This window comes from Pagrus major, chromosome 2 (assembly GCF_040436345.1).
Source record: "Pagrus major chromosome 2, Pma_NU_1.0".
Taxonomy (NCBI): Eukaryota; Metazoa; Chordata; class Actinopteri; order Spariformes; family Sparidae; genus Pagrus; species Pagrus major.
The window spans coordinates 22,919,522-22,933,467 of record NC_133216.1 but is presented as its reverse complement, the minus strand read 5'-3'; the positions used below and the strand labels follow the sequence as shown (position 1 = coordinate 22,933,467).

Here is a 13,946-nt window from a genome sequence, read left to right as displayed (position 1 = left end):
CGCTCTAAATGTAGCCTCGCCTTATAGATATAAGGGTGGGACAAAATAATAGAAACACCTGTCAGTATACTGTATCTGTTCTTTCCCAGGCTCCAGTAGTGCTCCTCATGATGAGTAAACTTATTTTGATGCGAGTATAATGAATTCTTCATGAACAGTTTCTAAATTCAACTGAAGTGCAGCCAGAGTCTCCTCTGATGTAATTCGCCTTAGGTTCAACTGGACAAAGATCACAGATGTGAAAGAAACATCTGGAATGATAAAATCACACCTCAATATCCTGACGATCCGTCAAGCTGCTGTGTTTTAGCCTCTGTGTGGTTTTGAGCCACCCAGCTCGATCTGTTTCTCTCTGATGGCATGTTCACACCTTCAGTAACCGTGCGAAGCTGCTCCTCGACCGCCTGCCTCGGGTCTCATATCTGAGCGAGGCAAGCAAGGACAATGTTACAGGGAGCAGCTGCTCACATCTGTTCGTTCCGGAGCGTCTGTGTAAAATGTGAAAAAACTCCTTTAGAAGCCAAACTACAAGAGGCTCCGCTTTAAAGTCATGTTTGACCAGCTTTATATTTACTGAACTTGTATTTTCACACTATGCTACACCAGCTTAGATGTTCACTACAACGCTCCAATCTCTGAAATTTCTGAAAATGCCATAAGAGAAAGTGGTGAATTTCTCTCTCTGCACCCAACACTCCATCTCCTCCTCCTTCTCCCCCCTCAAAGCTCCTGACAGACAAAACAGATGGAGCGGTATTAATTTAAAGCCTAAACAATGACCACATGACAGGAAGAGCAGATTAAGTATTCTTCCTCACGCTGATTTGATCAGGAAAAAACAAAGTTCTGCTCGTAGCTGAGCTGAAAATGGAGACCCAACGGTGGGAATACAAGCTGTGGGATTAATTAATGAAAATAAAGGCAAATTAAATGATTAAAACTGCAAAAATATTTACTGAGTGAAATTCAAAGGGATATCTTACAGTATATGGTCGATTTTTCTGTTAATTATAACAAAGTTCAATGCTGAGGAAAGGTGAAAAAACTTCTGTACAAACTGGTACAAAAGTGGTTTTATGATATTAAACAAACAGTACGTGTCCCGTTGAAATAACATGAATGGTGAACACATGAGTCCAGAGCATTGGGGAAGTGTTTTGTGACAACAATCAATGTTTAGACATAATCAGGAGCTTTCAGGGTTTGGTAGCAAGTCTTTAATACACATATTACCTTACACTGCTGTCAATATAATTAGCCGAATATGTCAAATAAGTCAATGTGACTTTAAGAGAGACCTGCAATATATAAAATGTACATTTACAGGCAGAGTAAAGTCGCCCTGCGCTTGGCCATCAGTGCATCATCAGTGCTCTCATTGCCTCGTAAAGGTTTGAGTCCGTTTCCATGGCGCCATGAGGCACCTTTCAGCTTTCAGAGTCCATGATGAAGGTCTCAAAGTTCGGGTTGAGCTCCGACACCAGCGCGTCCACAAAGTCCTCGGTGGTGGGTTGCCTCTGCAGCATCCCTGTCACACAAACACACAGAGCAGCAGGTTTTAGGGTGTGTGTCCAATGCACATCTGGAAAAGGCTCTGGCAGGGGGGAACTGGGATGAACTGGTTTTCTGTTTTCCATCACTTCATGTCAACTCACTGACCGGAATAGTTCAGCTCTTTATGTAACACTTGAGCTGAAGTCAGCGCAGTAACAGAAAACTCTGAGGTAAATTTCCAGAAATCCTTTGACGCAAACGTCATTTATATCCCAAATTAAGCTGAAATCCAATTAAGTTCATTAATACAGGCTGCTGCTGCTCGAATACCAGTTTCTCTGCAATGTCATCATCACTACACTCGTGTATTGAAAGGATGGTTTTATTTTTTAACATTTGCATCTTGTAGTTACGTGTGCAGTCACAGCAATGTTGCTTTCAAATTTCTGTATTTTAAAAGGTGCAATATGTAACTTTGTTTTAGTATCAATTTTGTTTTTGTAGTCCTATATTCTTGAACTGTGGGACATTTAGATCGACAATGTGCTCTTTTTGTTCTCACCCCATCATAAATCAAAATACAAGCCTGTTTTTGCTCCGGTGTTTTTATATACAAATGTAAACATATAGCTGTAAAGTACATCTTAAACTCATGTAAGTTCTCGCAAACTGCTAGTCCTTGTATCAATAGCTCTGTCTCTGTTTATAGGCCCAAAAAAAAGTTACAAAGTACACCTTTAAAGTGAAAGCTTAAGGACCATAAAATGTAATTTTTTATGTCCAGTCATATAAGAAAGTGACGATGACCTGCACCCTCACACCTTCTCTCTATACTGAAGTCTAAACAGGCACAGAAACTCAGAGAAATGAGCCCTGTGGATACATTTACCAGGCCTCAGATCCAACAGACTGCATGTAGTAAAAGGCAGCAATGAAGTTCTCAACGTCTTCTATTTCTGCCTTTGACAAAAGCTACACTGTACACTTTAAAGTGCTTTACAGGGGTGATACAGAGCTCACACTCACTCTCGTTACACCAGACTGTGACTAGTGCCGTAGAGCAAATATGACTGTGCAACCGGCGAGCGAGTCCTGGGAATGTCTGTCTGTGTTTTGAGAGCCTGTCTGCCAGCTCATGCGTGGAGGACTCCCGTGCTCGCTTTACAATTCAGCTGCACGCCCGCTTTGAAGTCAGTTCATTTCCCCTTGTGTAGCTGCCAATGTAAATAGGCGCTCTCCCCCTCCCCCTCTTTCCTGAATGGGTCACCTCCAACGCACACACACTCACAAACACAAGCATGTCTGCACAGGCACGCATGAATGGAGACGCAAAGAGTTTCACACAGCGATCCTGAACGCATGGACACACAGCGAGATATGGACAGTCAAACACACACACACACACACACACACACACACACACACACACACACACACACACAGAGGAGAGTCTATGTTGCTGCCATCCTGAAACTGGCTCAGCAGGTAGACATCGAGCGCAGGTTTGGCCTGGCCTGCAGTGAATCGCCTTGCATGAGAGCAGTGAAGGGATTATCATCTCCTCTTACCCACCGGTCTCACCCTGCCCCTCGGCTACAAGATGATACCAACATACAGGGGGTCTCCGATGCACCACGACCACAAGGCCCCTGGATTCCCGGGAACATGGCACCCACATGAAAGCAATGATTTCCAACCATAAATGATAGCCCTAATTAAGGAGCTGAAGGATGTTGCTGCTGTGGCCACCGTTTGACGTTTATGGCGGTTGATGGCCGCTTTAAAGTGGAGACCAAAATGCTCAGAAAGCATTAACAGAGAGGATATTGAGGCCGGCTTATCAAGTTGCACTTAAATCCATCTTCAGACAGCTGGCTTTGTAAGAGCTGTAATAGAAAAGTGCCGAAGTATTGAAATTTGAGTTTCATTCCAAGATAACGTCATGGTTTCAAGAGGTGAAAGAGGACATGTTCAGCTCAATATACCTGCCAATGACCTGTCAGTCTGTTCATTCACATCCATTTAATTTTTTAGTTATTGAATTTAATTGTATTAAGTCATAATTTAATGTTATTCAGCCAGCTTGTTCTCCATTCGTGAGCGGTAATTATGGGTTTCATCCGCAACATGAAATGATAAAACCAAAACAACAAGATGAAAGACGATAAAGGTCTACAAAGAGCTGAAGAGAACTGCTGAGTCAGATGATAATCCTCTGCGGGTTCGTCATTATGAGTGATTGAGTCATTTGACACTTTGCTAGCGTAAAAACATTTGTCGGCGCAGCTTTAATCTAAAAAGGCTTTGTGAGCTGAATTCTTGCTCAGGAATTAAAATGTATGATCAGTCATGATTGGGGAACAGTTGATGAGATATTTTACTGATCCTAGCATGAGTATCCTCTTTTCAGTCAGAGGTCAGAGGTCAGGGTCAGTAACACAACAGGAATCATTGAAACTCATAGGGGAGCGTCAAGGACTGAAGGGTCATCACCTCCCCAGTCACTACACCAGTGTAAGAAACAAGCATGCAGGTACACACATGTCCTGACACATTGTTGGTGGTTGGTTTCTTATTACAGTATGTGGGCAGACAGAGCTGTGGGCTGAGCTACCAGCCTGAAGTCTCCACACGCTGTCTGCAGCGTCACCAGCACTTTCTCTAATAGATGTAATTTCCTGACTGTGTATCCACAGGGGGATCTGATGTCTGCAGGCTCGCCTGCCGCAGGTTAGTGTGTTAAACAAGCAACGTTAACATGACAAGAGTGATGAGAGAGGCAGAGAGAGGAGGAGGAGGAGGGGAGAGAAAGAGAGAGATGGAGATAGAAAGGAAGGTGTGATCATGAAAGAAGTTGGTCAGGTAAACAATAGCGCCCTCACCGGCTTCTCATCACCAACAGCTCGGGGTGTCAGCACCTGGGTCTCACACGGAGACCCAGTAGATGAAGTGAGGAACAACAATGAGCGGTGAGGAGTGAGTTTTTTCTCAACCCACATCCCTGAGAGAGTTTGAGAAGAATGCACAGATAACCTCAAAGTCATAACAACACTGTGGAGGAGTATCTGATCTGAGGAGCTGCTTTTATAGATGCACACAAGGAGGTGGAGCCGAGTCAGACAAAACAGACCCCAGTTTAAAGGGTCAGCTCACCAAAATTCTTACTTACCCCAAGCAGTATCCATGCAGGGAAACAGCTTTAGCTTTATATGTTCAGTTTAGAGATGGCTTCCTCCACCCGAACACAAACTTTATTTGTGGTGCTCACAGCTTTGAAAAATTACAATGTGTTCCTCCCCACACACTGACCTCCATGAACTGCTCTGGTGAAAAGTAGTTCCGGACACTTTACAACAACAGCACCTCCGCAGCACAGGTCCTGTACGAGTCTCTCTGCATGCTTGACAGCATTACAGCGGGCAGAGGTATATACACTGACTTTTGGCCACGCGCCAAGTAAAACCAGAGCCAAATTAAACATAGGCTGTGCTTTGTGTCCATTGTTAGGAAAGCCTTAAGACAGAGGCTCTGCCATGTGAGTCATCTCGGATTTAAGAGTTTCCATTTCCATTCATAATGGCACTGACACAGCCATTGAGAAACAAGGCTTCTACCTATTACAGTCATCTCAGGGCCGGGAGTGTGAGCCAACTCGGCCAACAGAGTTTGAGCAAAACAGCAGGTGTTAAAAGACACATAATGGACAAAGTATTTTAAAATAACAGATGATCTTTCGTAACGACAAACCGCTGATTAAGAATGCAACTTTTAGGCCAAATCCTGCTTTGCAGTTGCACACAATTTGGCCACTGAACAGCCTCACTGGAGCTATTGGCAGCTGAAGACCTTTGCTCAAGGGTACTTCAAGAGTACTTGTTGGAGAAGGAAAGTGCTCTACTCGTTCTCTATTCCTGCCTAGTTTTTCCAAGCTGGTGTGGGAAAGTTCAAATCACAGACCCTCTTCTTTAGCTCAGCTTCCACTTCTACTCCGAAACTGTTATTTCCTCAAAACAGATCAGAGCGATTCTTTCAATTTCGTCATGGAAACTCATTTTATATTAACAGTGTGCTTAAAAGTGGTCTGAAAAGTATCAATGCATAGGGCTAAACCTGCATTCTTTCTCATGTCCAGCAGGGACTGGTTTCAAAAAGAAGTCTAATTGTATGTAAGTTTATGAGAAAATGACCCTACTTCTCACTTGATTTCTTACATCAGTAAACAGTTTCCTGTTGAATTTCTGGTCTCAATCACTAGTCTAAGTCTTCTTTAATACAGCATGAAGTTCATTTTGTAAATTATGTTCCCATTTACAGAAAAATAGATGATAAATCAGGGTGTTTTTTTAGGGTGTGTCCTAGTAAAACCTAGTAAATAGTACAATCTGTTGTGTCCACCCTATGATCTTTAAGGTAAGATGCAACTTAATGTCTAAAATATTTTTATATTATTATAAATATTACAATATTTTTCTCCAACTGCACTCAAAGTTACAAAAAAGTCTTTCAAGTAAACAGAGCTGTATCTCTCACAGGAGAACATACACAGCCTCCACAGAATCATTTATTTAGTTAAAGGGTGGTGGGCGATGGGTATCAGTCGAATAAAGACCTACGTGGCCAGCTAACAGCTCTGAGCCTGGCTAATGACAGCTCTGGGGACAAGGATTAAGTAGAAATGTTTCAAAATTGCTGCCCAGCCTGCAGCTAAAGTACTTCTGGCTGAGTTTATCAAACATCCGAGCAACTGCCTAGAAAGAGCTTTTCTGTCACAGATAAAGAAATGAAGAACAGACTGTCTGATGGCCGACATTCTTCTAAGAACAGTTAAATAAAAGAGGACTCCCATGATTTGGATCATTAGTCAAATTAGCCATCCTCTGGATTAGTAGTTTTTCTTCAAAAAACAATACATTACATGTGTCCCTGAAAATAAGCGGAGCAAGCACTTTAATTTTTACCTGTATTCTGCTGTTAGAGCACTTATCAGCATCACTGGAAAGTGTCTTTTTGCTGAAACTGGTCCCTTTATAAGAGCCATTAATCCCGGTCTCACGGGCTCGGCTGCATTCTGTTTCTTCATGAATTTAATTGGTTGCTTTTATAGGCCAATTACGCCCACATGCAACTCGGAGGGAGCAGCCGAACGCATTTGTACATTTAAAATAAGAACAAACTGCAGCGTGCGGTAACTTGAGCCTCGACCTCACTGCCTCTGTAGCCTCATATTCCCAGTGTGTATATGAAACAACATTCGTACACATATGTCAGAGTTTATGATCGCACATTTCTGGCTTCTTCAGAAGCTGTTCAGCTGCTGCTCATAACCATTCGAAACATGTCAAGGTGTGAAACGCTGTTACCTCTGTCGAACCTGGAGGCAAACCTTCGGCTCACTGCCTCTGTAATTACACCTTTGAAGTTCAGGAAGCTTTTTCTACAAACAGCACTTAAGACGGGCCCAGAAAGCAAGCAAGACAAGGGCGATGACAAACACTGCACTGGGAGGCTCTTTGTTGAGTAAGTTCCTTCACAAAAGGAAAAAAGAAGAAGAAAAACTTGCTGTTGTTGAGGATAAACTCGCGCATAAAATTAATCTTCACTGAAACAGAAGTGAGGAACTTTTTGTCTCCTCCTCCAGCTTTATATGCTTTGGTATACTGCGAAATACAGAGAGATCTGCTAGGTGGTGATAGGTTTAATCAGCTTTGTGTGAACTCACTTCACAACGGCTCGAACGTAACAGACGTTAGTGTAAAAGTCCCGGGCTGCAGGTCTAAAACGCAGAAATCAGTTTTATGCAACTTGAGAGATTCATTCCAAAACGTAAATACTGCACACCGTACCTCGTTGTATGACATCCATGGTCCCCAGTGGATGAATCCTACTGACTAGTCTGTAAGCAGTATGTAATATGTAATTTCTGCCACGAGGAGTCTAAATCGAAACAATGAAAACAAAAGAAGTAGTCTGATGGCGTTGTGGAGCAGCGTGGGATCATGGGAGTTTGTTGTCTTCTTTGTTAAACAACCACAATTGCCAGTGAAAATCTATCTGATGTGACTCATCAGATGTTGATGAAATGTTGATGGATGAGGTAAATGTTTGAAAGTTTTATTTGTGTTATGTTTTGTCTTGTTTGCTGACTTCCTTCCTCACTCTCTGATGCATCATCTGATGTTTCCCTTTTGAATTATAGCAACAGGCAACTAAATGAAAAGCATGTTTACCCTGACTTAATTTTCTCTGGGTTTGAACACTGCTGGAAATATTTGGGATAATCAAAGTACAACATAACAAAATATAGAACAATAGCGTAGTGCTTTTTGGACATTTTAATGCAGAAATGTTCCATATATTAACTTTAACTTCAATATCTTGACAACTATAGAATATGTCTAATACTTTGGTTCATGACTAAATACCAAAGCTAACCTTCCCATTAGCCTTAGTTCAACTTTGTGTTTATCGCTAATTAGCAAATGTTAGCATGCTAATCAGATAAACTAACTAAACATGGCAAACATTAGAACCACTAAACATCATTGTAAGTGTGAGCATGTTAGCATGTCGATGTTAGCATTTATCTCAAAGTGCTGCATATGCTAAAGTACAGGCTCACAGAGGTGCTAGCTTGCCTGTAGACTCATAGTGTTGTAGATACATTTCTTCGTGAAAACTCAAGACATTTGTCAGGCACAGAGATACACCTAAATTTATATTATATTATATATTTAAACTCATCTATTTGTTTGGATTTCCCTCACACAACAGCTAAAACAAGCTGCCCTCTACCAGTATGTCTTCAGCAATGGTAAGTATTCCTTCAAATGTTTCAGGACTTTTATTACTTTGTCTTCACAGTCCCATGGTCATCAAAAGACAAACTGCTCTCAGTAAATCAAAGCAAAGACACTTCCCTCTGTACCTGCGCTGTGCACTAGAGCACTAGAAAGATGGTTTTCTTCGATAGGCTGTAAATTATGGATTTTGCAGCTTTACATCTTATCTGTGAAGTTCAACCCAAACGTCTCCTCATGTTCAGACAGAACTATACATCACTGTCACAAAAGTGCTGTGGGACTGTACAGACCACCGTGCTCTTGGGGTTTATTATGGACTACGTGAGCAGTCATAAGAACTATTCAGCCAAGCTGCCTTCTGGACAAAGAACTAACAGGGTCCTGGGACTCAGCTACCGAGCCCAAGTAGATCCATTTTCTGTGCTCGGCGGTCGGGGCTATGGGAACAGTCTGGGCCATGAAAGCCCTCTCTGTGGCAGGAGCCGAGGTTCAGTTCAGTCAGTCGATCACCTTTCACTCCCTCTTTCCCTTTCTGCTCTCACTTTTTCTCTGACTCCCTCGCTCAGTGCTGGTGCTGCTGCCCTGGATTTAATGCCCGGGTTTACATTTCAACACCGTCTTTTCCTGGGAAACATCCAGTAGCGGGCAGGGAGCCACGCTGATAAAGACTGGCCTCTGATTAGCCTTGCTGGGCCTGCTCCGGTTGCCTGCGTGCCCTTGTGCCCCCTCCACCACCTCGCCAAAGGGGACAGCAGGGAAATGTTACACACCTTCATTTACAAGGGTCTTTGTTTGAAAAGATTATGTGTAATGGGTTGGATCTGGATTCTGTGTCCTTCCTCCAGTCTTCTGGTCTCTTCTGGCATAAATACTGCTAATAGACATAAAAGGGCCCTTCTTATTCGCTTCAAAATCCTTTTCCATTCCTTTGATAGGAATTCAAGATGGTTGCTGTGAACCTCTCAACCCCAAAGCGAATAGTGGTGAAAAGTTAAATGTTTTAGCACATGCACTGATGTAGTTTTATAACTCTTACTAAGGCTTTCATGATACGAAGATTAATTACGAGGACATTTGTAGCCATCAAAATGGCGAGGTGGGTGGAAGAGTCTCTTTTCAAATGTTAGTTTCTCCAGACGTGGAATAAATTGTATGATAAAAGACACAAAAGAAACAGGTTTAAGATGACTATCATAGCTGCAGCTACACAGAGTGAAGCTGGACTGAAAACTGTTTTATGGGACACTGCCCAGAATTTATTTGATCTGCATTTTCTGTTCTAAAATTATATTGTTCTGGCTAAGTTTTATTCCCAAAGCAGACATTTTTACAGGCTTGAGGCTTGAACAATGACTTATGGCTGGGAAAGACAGCCAGAGGGATCAATATGACCCTGATAACTATCCTGCACACAGGGCCTTGGCCTATAATTAGAGTAGCATTCACTTCAAAGGGAGCCATAAAAGCAAATGCTGTCAGTTCAACAACAGTTAATTGGTCAGTAGATTTAATAACAAGGATCTGATCTGTTGGTGGCTGTAATTTCAGAGGCTGGGCGCAGCCCCGGTCGGAGCTGTCAGAAGGACAATCCGATGCAGGAGGGTGGAGGTGACCCTGAGGGAGGGATTTACAGTACACTCCCAAGTGTCACCTGATACTGCTGCTCCCTCTCTCTGTCTCCCTCCTCTCACCTTCTCTGCTGTTGTCCTGTCCAGACATGCCACAGTGACTACTCCACGAGGAGAGAAGGAAGTGATGGGAGGATGAAAAGAAGAGGGCAACAAGAGGAAGTTTTTTTATTTAGCCTGTCAAGCCTAAATAAAGATAAACTACAGCTTCTGCTTCAATGGCACAACCTGATTAACCATAGTTTGATGGTTTAAACTTAGAGAAAACCCCCAAAAAACAAAAACAATACAGCCAAACAAGACTTGGAGTCCACAGCCATGGTAGCAGCCCTGTGCGGGTTTACGATAGTACAGTGGTGCTTTGAGCAAAATGCTAAAATCAGCATGTTAACCTACTCACAATTACAATGCTAACAGGCTGATGTCTAGCAGGTATACTGTTTGCCATGATCACCATCTTAGTTAAGTGAGTTAGCATGCTAACCTGTGCCACTTAGCGCCAAACACAAAGTACAGCTGAGGCTGAGGGGAATGTCAGTTTTTGCAGGTATCTAGTCCAGGGGTTAGACCTACTATCGGCCCGACTGAGTATCAGATCCGATATGAAGCATTTCCAATCATTAGAATCTGTGCTTTTTTTTTTTTTTTGTCAGATTGCCGATAAAATAAATGACTGTGCTACTTTGGCCCTGGTGCAGCATCCCGTCTCTGTCTCTGACTCTGGACTCTAATCTGTGGTCTCATTCAACATCACGCCCACAACAATCTGACTGGTTACACATCACGAATAATACTCTATCAACACTTGGTAATCTGAATCTGCAAAGTAACTAGTAACTAAAGTAATCAAATAAATGTAGTGGATTAAAAAGTATAATACTTGCTTCGAAAATGTCGTAGACTGGAGGTAACAGAAAATGGAAATACTACAAAAATTGACAAAGATTGTACTTAAGTATAGTACTTGAGTAAATTGTTCTTAATTACTTTCCTTCGCTGGTTATTAATTCTGACAGTAAGATTTCATTTTTACTGCAAAATGTTTATCAGTCACAAATATCGGTTATCAGTCTCCTTGGTTACTAATAATCTGTATTGAATCGTGCTGAGAAAAACACGTCAGTCGACCCTTAATCTAGTCATAAACCAATCAATTGGAAGAAGAGACACTTTGACCTGATGGTGCTGCAAGAGGAAAAGTCAGAGGATCGCCAAAGTTATCACAACTCACCCTAAGGGGGACATGAATGTCTGTTAGGAATTCCATGGCAACCAAACGGTTGTTGAGACATTCACAAGAAACACAAAACACAAACCCCGAGGTGGTGCTAGAGGAAAATTCAGGGGAATCACCAAAATCTGTAGGATTCATCCTCTGAGGACCATGAATGTAAAAATCTCATCTTAATCGATTCAACAGTTGAGATCAATGGACCCACATTAGCATATCTAAAGCCAGTGGCATGACTAATTATACGTAGCAGATCTGAGGTGGTTGAAGGCACAGTGGGTTTTAAGCCCTGCAGAGTCAGCAGTCTTAGGACTCAAACCTATAATCATCCATGTCTGTCTTTCCTGCCTTCTGCATTTCGTCTGTGCTCAAAAAAAAGTAGCATAATGTCATTTAGTAAAGCAGATCATATTACTGACCTCAAAAAAGGGTTGGACTGGCATGAATAGGGCTGCCAGAGGGACTGACTCGACAATTTCTACTGCAGCAGACTACCACAGAAGGACTGGCTGCGTCTCTGGGTTCACAAAGCTCTTGTAAACAAAGATAAGAACTGTGGAAGGTGTGTTAATCTGGTATTGTGGGAGCTGAAGCACAGAGCGGGCCAAACCACAACAGCAGCTGTGAACGCCTGAAAAACTAAACCTGACTAATGGACTCACAGCTGCTTCTGTCTGATGACAAACCTGCAAGTTAGTGTTACATTTCCAGGAAATCAGTTGATACAACACAATACTTACAGTGAGGTCAAAGGATTGTCATAGACTTTTCAGTCTTACTCAATACTGTAGATAAAAGTTGCTCCAAATTATTGCTGTTCATTGATGATTATCAACCCAACAATAATGTATCTTATTTTCTGGTTTCACGGGTGTGTAATGGAAAATCCGATCAGTTTCTTAGGCATGCCCAATGTTTATTTACATCCTATGGTCAGTAAGCTACTAACTGCTGTTAGCTAGTTAGCTCAGTGTAGACGTGTTATATTTTCATATCATACTTGGTGCATCTAGGATTTATTCTGACTCTAGAGGTGATTGTGGAAAGACAAATTAAGACTGTTGTGGTGGGTTCTATTTTGTTTAAGTTGAGTTTTAATGAAGTGTGTTTTACGATAAGTTAATGAAGCAAATAAGCTCGTCTTAGTGTAGCGTGGTAAAAATTCGAAACTTGCACACATCTGCCAGCTGAAACTACGGGATGCTGTACTGTCAGACCAGGTCTCTCGAGTCTCATAAGTGGTATTATGAGACAGGAAGACCCAGGGTTAGCTGGTTAGCATGCTATGCTCAACGTCAACACTGTTTTTTCCACATTCTGTGCATGTTAGTCCATTTTTTTAATGTTTTAAACATCTGTAGTTAATAATGTGAAATCTCTTTAGTAAAAGAATTTGTGATAATGTTAAATATTCCCCCATTTTTAGTTATGTTACTTTCTAATTCATCACTATGCCAGGGTAGAAACTGGGTTCAGAGTCTTATTCTACTCATAATATAAAACGTTTTCTGTTTTCATTATTTATTTATAAATTATATAATTCATTATTTGTTCTTCCTCTGTAATATTCTAGATACTTTTAACAATTTGATCAGGAAAAAGAAACCTTGTCAAATAAATCAATTCAACAAAAGCTGACTGAAATTATCTAACTTTTTATGTGTGGACATTTTCCCACCAACACAAATTGTAACTAGTCATCTGTATTCACTTTTCGGCCTCGCGCAAGACAGAAAAACAATTTTGAAAGCAGTTCACCCTCCAGACTGTCCAGCGTGTCAAAACAAATTCAGCAGCATTACATTACAGTAATTACACAACCTCTTTTACCGACGCTGATACTGGAAACTAATGGACTGACACTTTAATTCCTGAACTGAAGAGAGATGAACTCTGGTGAAATCCTAAAGCTGTTAAACTATGTTACAAAACAACCAAATCTGCCGAGAGCAGGTGTCCTGTACGAGGTATACAACTGCTGCCTGAAGGCTGTGGGGTCAGAAGGTCCTTAGAGAGCCCAGAAATAGTGAAGGAGGACCTGAGGCTTTAAAGCGTCAAACAGTTTGAAGATGAACTGGTGATAAAATAAAGTGCTTCACTGACTTTTTTTTGCTAAATTTGATTCTTTCAGCATTGGGTGGGAAAAAACGCAGTACATGGTAAATTACCTTCCACCATCAGCATGGGCTCCTTGGCTCCTCCATGGGCCAGCATCTCGCGACGGTAACGCTCCCCCATGTCCCTGACAAAGAGAAAGACAGACACAGAAGAGAGAGAGAGAGAGATACGGTTACAGACACCTGTATTCTCTCCTGTCAGCTCCTCATACCCTGTCAACCCCATCCACTGCTCCTGCTGCCACTCGGAGCCCAGGGCCAAGTCTCGAAAAGCTGCCTGTTCACAACAGACAGGTGACAGGAAACAGAGATCTGACAACTGCAGGTGGAACTAAAACAATCTCAGATGGATAGGGAACACATGAAGACGGAGAGACAGTAAAGAAAAAGAAGAGGAAAGAATGGAGAGAAGCCTGCAGGGCGCGACTAGATGGAGATATGGTAGAGGCTTCGTTTTTCAAAACAAAGCCTTTGTGCTTTGTCCAGGGGCAAACACTTGTGATAAGGGGGAGTCTGGTAATGTGGATGCTGGTGGGTGTCTGTGAGTCACAGCAGACACCTGCCAACTCGGCGCGAGTTTCATATTAATATCATGTTCAATGTCAGGCGGCAGAGACTTAAACAGTATCCAGGGAAGGCGGCCTGTCAGGAGCCATCTGTGTCAGCGCTCTAAACG

The 13,946-nt window shown here is 42.1% G+C and overlaps 1 protein-coding gene across 1 annotated transcript in view; it reads right to left on the bottom strand.

The window, feature by feature from the left end:
- Positions 1 to 1,202: 1,202 nt before the first annotated feature.
- The window catches only part of mipepa (mitochondrial intermediate peptidase a), a 28,373-nt gene continuing 15,629 nt past the window's right edge, over positions 1,203 to 13,946 (bottom strand). The window contains exons 18-19 of the mRNA XM_073483025.1: positions 13,322 to 13,395; positions 1,203 to 1,528 (exon numbers count right to left, since the gene is read on the bottom strand). Of these exons, the coding sequence (XP_073339126.1) occupies positions 1,428 to 1,528; positions 13,322 to 13,395 (175 nt within the window). The 3' untranslated portion in view covers positions 1,203 to 1,427. The remainder of the gene's footprint in view (positions 1,529 to 13,321; positions 13,396 to 13,946) is intronic.